This window comes from Trifolium pratense, linkage group LG6 (assembly GCF_020283565.1).
Source record: "Trifolium pratense cultivar HEN17-A07 linkage group LG6, ARS_RC_1.1, whole genome shotgun sequence".
Taxonomy (NCBI): Eukaryota; Viridiplantae; Streptophyta; class Magnoliopsida; order Fabales; family Fabaceae; genus Trifolium; species Trifolium pratense.
This window is the reverse complement of record NC_060064.1, coordinates 39,560,216-39,569,067: the sequence shown is the minus strand read 5'-3', so window position 1 is coordinate 39,569,067 and position 8,852 is coordinate 39,560,216. Positions and strand designations below refer to the sequence as shown.

Genomic DNA, 8,852 nt, shown 5'->3' with positions numbered 1-8,852 from the left:
CAAAAACACAACGCAAAAAGCTGGCTTCTTCTATTGCTGCTTTTTTTTTTGTTAGGAAAACATTGTTGGGTTGGGCCTTTACAACAGTTTCTAACATACATAATTAATTTTTACACCCCCTAACTTACTAATACTACTACCCTATAAAATTTTTTTTGAGGCCCTCGATTTTAAGAGACCTTGTGCCACGGCCCATGTCGCACATGGGCCTAGGCCGCCCCTGATTAGGTGACTGATCATGAGTTCAGTCTTCCGGTTAGTCCTTATTTATCATCATATGGTCAAAACGAAGGAGTGTTAAATAAACACTTTGATTTTCAACGATTTGATGGGAAAATAAACATAAGAATGTTGTCTTTTAAATCGTGTAGAAAGATAGTTTGCAATCTGATTCTATGGAGTGTGCTTGGCTCAAATAGTTAAATCACTATGTGTCCTCTTGGTTTATCAATCTGATTCTATGGAGTGTGCTTGGCTGAACTGTTTACTTCTTGAAGATTAACTTTTTGGAAGAACCATCATGTTCTGACATGACTATAACTGAACCATTTGTTTGTTGGTTGAATTAATGACATTATGCTTGTCTATCAAATTGGCTTGGTGGCAGTTGAGATGCTTGCTTTCCTTAAGTCTGCTGGTTAGTTAACTTAATGGTTTCCATTCTTAGTTCTACATAATGGGGTCTCTGTGTTTGAGTTTTTCTTTTAACTATTATTATTGTCTTTTTGTTAGGTGCTCTGTAATAACTCATGAGTTTTTTTTGGATACTTTATGTATTCAATGTGAATTTTGATTTTTCATATTTGTTGCAATAGAAATGGTTGCTGCCTAGGCATGCTTCGCAAGAGTATCATATGTGAATTTTGAGATGGTATCTTTGAGCCAGTGAGAACGCTAAAATTAGATGCTATTGCAATGTAAGTTCATTTGTAATTGTAGTATTGAAGTTTTTTTTAGTGAAGTAGTTTAATAGTTAAAATTTTTACCTTAAAAATAAATAAGTAATATTGATGTCCGAGATTCGAACTTCAACTTCTTCACATATAATTATAATATTCTATCAACTTAATTAAACTCACTTAGAGGCATTGTTGCTTTATTTGTGCCGTGAGTGGACCCAGTAATGTTTTCCTTCTCATATCTGTCTCTCAAAATATAATTTTTATATCCTCCTCTTTTGGATAAGCTTTCTTCAACTTGCGCCATGTTTTTAAATATATATTTAATAACAATTTTCCTTTCCTTATTTTTTTCTTCCATTCAATGCTTCACACATCCTCCAAAAACCAACGAAAATTCCACACAATTCTCTTTATTAATTCCATGCCTTGTTCATCAAAACACCCAGAATTAATAATTTCATTTTTAGTCCTTAATTAGTCATAATCATCAGAATCATAATCATTATCTTGTGATTTTGTCTTGCAGTGCAAAAGGGTATGTCTATTATAGGAACATATTCACATTTCATATACAAAGAAATTTACCAGAGAGATGAAAAGTATATTCCTCAGTGTTTTGTAAGTGGCAAAGATTCTCTGTTTTTGCGCAAGAGTTGTTTTGAGAACATATTGATTAAAAAACAAAACAAGATTAGAAGAAGAAATTTGCGTGTAGAAGCTTGGCCAGATTTGTCAAGACCAGAAAAGATAGAAATGGAACCTATTAATGATTCTGAACAGCTTGATCGAATTCTTGTTCATGCTCAACAAAACTCTGATCTTGTCATTATTGACTGGTATATTTCAATCTTGAATAATCTCTCTTTTTTATATTCAATAAATTATGTTGCTTGATTTTTTTTTTCTTATAGAATTAAATCACATATATGTATCATTTCATATATGGTCACAGTTAATTTCATCATGGATTTGGGACACTAACTTTGTTTATATTTAGAAGTTCAAATGTACATAGGATTCAATTTAATGTTTGTGACAAGTTACACTATTAGGGTAAAAAAAATTAGTGGCTAGAAATTTCATCTCAGTGGGGTGTTCGAGGTTTGAACATTAACTCCTGCATATATAATATGGTCTCTAATAACTGAACTAAACTCACATGGTTACCGTAATTTTACCAACCTCGGTGTTTAATATTTAAAAAATTTATTTGTCACAAAAAAATTAAAAATTTAAATTACTAAGTTTAAGTTACTCTAAATATGAGGCGGTGTAGCTTTTTTCTTCTATCTTATCCTTGGATTGGATCTAATCCAAGTTATTGTGTAGTGAAAATGACTGTAGCTAGATATTTTGAAGATATTTTGTCACAGTCTGTACAAACAACACCTCCACATACATTTTTAAAAATGGGAAATAAAGAAATTATTTAATAATCCAACATTACTGACATTTTTTAGAAGAAAGTGTCTCATGAAGTTTAAACTCCATGTCTTAAGATTACAGTCAAATATTTATCATTGGTTGCTACCTCATGACTATATTAACCAATGAAATGCCCACAATTTTGAAATACCCACTTCATTTGTTTTTTTATTTGTATTTGTATTTTATAAGGTTGTTTTGGTTTTATAGTGATGAAAAATTGACCTCCTGAAAAGTTTATGTTGCATCTCTCTAATAAAAAAATAATATATAGTGATGAAAATTGGTTTTTATATAATTGATATTTTTTGAAAACTTGGTATCCGGCCTTAGGACCGACTAATCTAAGGACCAATCCCACCGCCCACTTGCGGGGGCCCCATTTAAAGCCAGAGTTTTTTTTTTGCTCCGTATGGACTTAGCCCACCGAAATTGGCACCAGTGGGAATCGAATCTGAGACCTTGAGAGAAGCATACTCCAAGGACCCAAGCCAACACCACTCGACCAACCCCAAGTGGGTTTATATAATTGATATTAATTTAGATCTATGTAGCATGAGTACTCCTAAAATCGTAAAGTACCTGTGTCGGGTATGTATCAGTACCGGATACTCAATGGTACTCGTATGGTACGCACCGATTTCGTACTCATTTTTATTTGGTTGAATTATGATGATGAATATGGAAAAAACATATTGCCTGTTGAAAAATCTCTTAAAATATTATAATTTTTTATTATATTTCAATTATCTCTCATTTTTTATGAAAACAGTTGAGACGATGGACAAAAAAAATTAAATCTTCAAAGTATGATGATAATAATTCACTTAAAAATAATTTTTCTAATATTTTATATTAACGTACCCGTACCTTAAATTTTCTAAAAATGTCGTACCGCGTACTAGTACCGGTACCGGATACCGGTACCGTACCCGTACCTAGGCAAGATAGATTTAGTAGATATATCTATAAAAATGCACTGAACAATAAATTTGAGTGTTAGAGTCACATTTTGAGCTAAAAGCTACAAATCTTAGCTATACATTATAATCAATTATAGAGACAAATTTTATTCTACTACTCTGAAATCAATTTTAGTACTCTAAAAGTTGAACCAAGTATATATTGAAACTATAAGAAGAAAATTACTCCAAAATCTTGTATCCCCTTTATACATTGGCAATTTGGTATAGATGAGTAAAAGGTGTAATGCATAATTTTGCAGGTAGAATTGTTAATTTGATTACTTGTTTTACTTTTGTGTCATGAATGTAGGATGGCTGCTTGGTGCAGGAAGTGCATATATTTGAAGCCCAAATTGGAAAAATTAGCAGCTGAATTCGATACCAAGTAAACTAATCACTAATATCTTTTTCATTCACATGTCTCTTTAATTACATTTTACTTAATTAACTTGATCAATTATTTCTTTCAAAGCAAAATAATATCAAGTCAATTCAGCCTTAGCTACATATTTACTATAAGATAAAATTAACCACTAATGGGAATTTAAATATGCAATGTAATTTATTTGTAACAAACTCACTATTGCTACTGATTTATTTTATTTTTTATTTTTTTTATTGCTTCAGAGCCAAATTTTATTATGTGGATGTCAATAAAGTACCTCAAACTCTAGTTAAGCGTGGCAACATCTCTGTAAGTAAATATATGCTTGATAATTTCTGCTAATATTTGGTTACATATTTTTTGGTAAATTTTTGTTACATTCTTCTATATGCTCATTTTCACATTGTTTATTTTATTTATTTTTTTTGCATACCAGAAAATGCCAACAATTCAGGTGAGTTCTAAAATTAAATTAATCTTTATACACACATCCACAATTAAAGAACATATGGAAAAATAAAAGGTAATAATAATTGAATTGTTTGCAGCTTTGGAAAGATGGTGAAATGAGATCAGAAATAATTGGAGGCCATCAGGTCTGGCAGGTCCTTGAAGAAGTCAGAGAAATGATCCAAATTTACTTATGAGTATATGATGTCTTCTAATTAATTTTTCCTCATTTTACTCCCTCCCCAAAATACCAAAAAATGTATGTTAAAATATAATGTTCTAATATTTTTATTTTGTGTATCATATTATCATATATAAAACAAAGGGGGCTTATTTTCACTCCCTACTTGTTAATCATTTGATAAAAAAATTCTCTATATTTTCACAGCAAACACAATAAATATTTCTTTGTATTTTACACATAGCAAAAAAAACAACCTCAGAATATGCGATATTTATATGTTTATATTTACCACATTATTAAAAGTCGCTTTGGCCGAGTGGTTAAGGCGTGTGCCTGCTAAGTACATGGGGTTTCCCCGCGAGAGTTCGAATCTCTCAGGCGACGCAAGATTTTTTGCAATTCGCATATTACATTAGCTATGCTATCTCGCCAATCCAAATAAGATGGGCCAATAATTTTCGATCCAAAACTAGTGCTAAGTACAGTTAATTAGGATTTCAGATTCAATCATATCGTTAATTTTTTCTTAAACAAACAAATATTATTTCCATTATGCATAAACCTAAACCTTCCACAAATTTTAAATTGACTAACAGAACAAAGAGATTAATTATGATAAAACTTTTTACAGCCAACTGGTACAAGTTTTTTTTTTTTTTTTTGACAAAGATAGAAGTTAAATTATCAAAAACAAAAGAAAGAAGATAGAAGTTAAATATTTGTTTTTTTTTATAATGCGTATGTTTTTTTTTATAATCAAAATTTGTATTAATAAGAACTATAAGGAGTACTCAGATCCTTACGATACAAAGATAAACCCTTAGATATTAAGAATACATTCTAAGGGATTAGCACACCAATAAGAATACAAGAAAGTGTTAAATCTATCCAAATGGCATATGAACCAAAACCAAGAAATGAGCTTAATTTGATCTACTAACAAAGGCAAATCTGCTATAGCACCCCTAAAAACAATGTTGTTTCTTAACTCCCAAGCACACCACGTTGTCGCGAGCCAAATCAAGTGTTTTACTTTTAATCCCCTTTTAGATTTCACAATATCTCCAAAAAAAATTGAAGTGCTTCCACCCCACATCATAATGATAAAAAGCACATCCCATCCAATTAAAAATTCTTCTCCAAACTTGTTGCATAAAATGACATTTGAAAAAAATATGTGGATTGTGTCCTCTACCTCATTGAAACAAAAAACACGAGATAACTCATGTAAACTAGTTAAAATACCTCTAGAAGCAAGGGCTGCTCTTGTAGGCAATTTCTCGAGTAGCAATTTCCATCCAAAGACACTTACTTTTGAAGGTATATCGTTTTCCCAAAGAGACTGCAAAGCTGCTAACATCGAAGGGTTTAGACCCTGCATAACTCTCTCATCCAGCAACAAAGAATAAGCAGATTTTACGAAAAATAGTCCAGAACTTTCCGGTATTCATCTTCATTTATCCTTGCTTTCTCCCACCAGTGCCACATCAAGAAGTAAATGTTGCAGACCCCACAATTCCTCCTCTTCATTTGTTGTTAATTCACCACACCAAGACCAACACCACCGTCTATTTGTGCTATTACCAATCAGCTGCTTAGCTACCTCAACATTAGGATCAGATTCCTTACCAAATAAATTAGGGAAAAGTTGTCGAAAAGGAACCTCTCCACACCACTTTTCTTTCCAAAATCAAATATTATTGCCATCACCTAATATGCTACTCACATTTTTACAAAACCAGAACTTGCCATCTAATTCCCCCGTCTTCACCACATCACGTCACCAAATTGAGTCTTTAGAACTCGGATATACACCGTCCCAACTCAGCAAGTTACGAAATTATTTACCATACCAGTGTTTCAAAAGATCATACCATACCGCATCAATATTTCCAACACATCTCCACCTCCATTTACTCAACAAAGCTTGATTAAACAACTCTAAATCTTTCACCCATAAACCTCCCTTCTCCTTTGGCAAACACACATACTCTCATTTAATCCAACATAATTTTTTCTCATCCAAACCTCCACCCCACAAAAAATTACGTTGTATTTTTACAAGCTGTTTGATGACTCCTTTGGGTGCCTTAAAAAAAGAAAAAAAATATAGCGGTAAACTAGAGAGCACAAAATTTAACAAAGTTACTCTACCTCCAATTGAAAGATGACAACCGTTCCAGTTGCTTAGCCGTTTTGTCATGGACTCTACCACTAGCCTCCACGTAGATAATCTTCTTGGATTAGCTCCCACCGGTATCCCAAAAATAGTCTAATTTTTCAGGCCAAAAAAATAAAAACCTAATGTTTATTTATTTTTAAATTGAAAAATAAGGGGAATTTTTATTAGTTTAAATAGTGCACAACAGTCCCAAAGAGATTTATACTTTTTACCTTCTATAACTCAAGGTGATAAGCCTTACCTACTTACTATGGGCTGATATTGAGTTTGAGTTAAGAATTTTTTTTTTTTCTACCCTTACATTTAATAACCCTTTACCCTACGTATTTTAAAATAGGGTCATGCTAAACAATGCCCCTGGGGCACTAGTTAAGCATACTAAAAAAGGAAATAAATGATAAAGTTAATGATGAGAGAGAATAACTTTTCACATCATTAAAACATTGAATGCACAATTTACGAGATAAAACTTCTATATTTGTATCCTTAACTAGTGCCCCGGGAGCACTGTTTAGCATTTTCCTTTATTCTTATTCTACCCTTATTTTACTATACTATTTTTTATTGTTTTTTTTACTCAAATTTTCCGATGAATGTTGTTCTGGTAAGCTCTTCCACTTTTCCGGTTTGTTAAATTTACCGAAACACTTCCCAAAAATATGTTCCGGTTTGTATAATTTTGACAACCGTTTAAAACATTCTACCGGAACACTTGAAAAAAAGTGTTCAGGTGTCTAAAAATTTTCTGAAATTTTGCTTTGTTACCAGAAGATGCTAAAGGGGAAAGGAGAAGGATGGCGACGTTCCAATCAAGAGAACGGTTGATTTGTAAGGAGGAAGGAGCTCGTTTCTGCAAACGACTTGGTTGTTGATTTTTCTGTGAATCTGACATATCCTTTATATATTAAGACAGGATACATTGTTAACATTGATTTGGAGCCAAAACTTTTGTATTATCCCGCCTAAGTACTCTGCTACCCACCTTCCTTCTTTTTCCAAAAAACCCTTAAATTTGTTCTACTGTGTGGGCCTGCAGTTGAGTTCAACTGCAGGTAATCCCAATCCCAACTTCTTTTCTAAAAAAATAAAATAAAATTAATTGTCATTAATTAATTTCCATTAACTCCATTCACAACACCCATCAAGAAACCATTCGTTTCCCAATCCGGATCCAAATTGTTCATTTCCCCAAATTCTTCATTTTTTTTATAGTCGATTAAAATGCACTGCAAATTAGGCCCTTTAAACTATCATTGCACCACCCTTGCTTTATTACTCACACTGGTACTATATAATGCCCACTCACTTAAGATTGTGAATGACCAATTTTAATGCATACTGCCTTTTTACTACTCCTCATTTTATTTATTTTATTGAACCATTTCTCTTGGAATTTGTAGACAACTTCATTCCATTGCCAATGGGTTTGATATTGGTCTCTCTGCATGTTTCATAGGAGTATTTTAGATCTATAAATGTATTACTATACAACTACTTTTTTTTTTGGCAAGCTAATACAAGTACTATTGTATTAAGTGCCTCATTCTTCAACTAATTAATCTATTGCATAAGCATTCCATAACCACGGTAAGTATACAAAGCTAAAAGAAATTCAATGTGTTTAATGAATCAAAATAGGTGCTCCATTTTTCATAGAAGAATGATAGTTGATTCATATTTCTGAAAAATGGATACTGTAAACATGTAACTTTACCTCTTCAACCAACTTTTTTTTGTTTTATTTTGAAAAGGTAAATTGAATTAAAAGCTTATGAACCAAGCACAACGTGTGCAAGGGATTGAACAAGAATTGCAATGTTAAAAACCCATGTATTTTTTAGTCCAAAAAAAAAAAAACCATGTATTCTAAGCTTAGAATTTGCAATGTTAAAAGTCACCTATGCTAATACACAAACAACAATTTAAAGTCATCAAATATTGAACCAAACAATTTAGAGAACGATAGTTGATCCGCATCATTCTAAAATAACTCATTTAATTTTTATTTTATTTTTGTTTTTACCACTGATTTAGTCTGGTTCGGGGTCAGTTCTGACATCAAGTGGTTTCATCTTCCTACCTATCGCAGTTCCAAAATAAATTTATATTTGATTATAGGTTAATTTTTATAATTTATTTTATAGGAAAAATTAGTAACTTATTTCTTATTATATTGACCAAGTTCACATTCATTTAGGATAAAAGTTATAATTACATAAATATGATAGAATAAGTTATACTGTTTTAGGATTAATTTATTCTATTATGTTATCTAATCAAACATTAAATTGAAACATAATATGATACAAATATCTTATTTTGCCCGGCCTTTTATCATACTCATCATATTCAGGACGTT

The 8,852-nt window shown here is 31.7% G+C and overlaps 1 protein-coding gene and 1 non-coding gene across 3 annotated transcripts; both read left to right on the top strand.

The window, feature by feature from the left end:
- Window positions 1-1,194: 1,194 nt before the first annotated feature.
- Window positions 1,195-4,466, top strand: LOC123892463 (thioredoxin-like 3-1, chloroplastic). Of its 2 annotated transcripts, XM_045942242.1 has the most exons (5): window positions 1,203-1,738; window positions 3,603-3,677; window positions 3,920-3,986; window positions 4,114-4,131; window positions 4,226-4,466. In XM_045942242.1, exons 1-5 carry the CDS (start codon window positions 1,440-1,442, stop codon window positions 4,322-4,324), a joined length of 558 nt encoding a protein of 185 aa, XP_045798198.1. In that variant the 5' UTR covers window positions 1,203-1,439; the 3' UTR covers window positions 4,325-4,466. The 2 variants fall into 2 exon arrangements, with proteins under 2 accessions (XP_045798199.1, XP_045798198.1); XM_045942243.1 differs by lacking the exon at window positions 4,114-4,131 and having other exon boundaries at window positions 1,195-1,738.
- A 147-nt stretch (window positions 4,467-4,613) lies between these two features.
- TRNAS-GCU lies at window positions 4,614-4,695 on the top strand. Its single transcript has one exon. It is a non-coding gene; the product is annotated as a tRNA-Ser (tRNA).
- Window positions 4,696-8,852: the final 4,157 nt, after the last annotated feature.

Coding starts and splice junctions, on each gene's coding strand:
- LOC123892463 (XM_045942242.1), top strand. CDS start 1,440: ATGTCTATTATAGGAACATATTCACATTTCATATACAAAGAAATTTAC. Junction 1,739..3,602: donor GATCTTGTCATTATTGACTG/GTATATTTCAAT, acceptor TCATGAATGTAG/GATGGCTGCTTGGTGCAGGA. Junction 3,678..3,919: donor GCAGCTGAATTCGATACCAA/GTAAACTAATCA, acceptor TTATTGCTTCAG/AGCCAAATTTTATTATGTGG.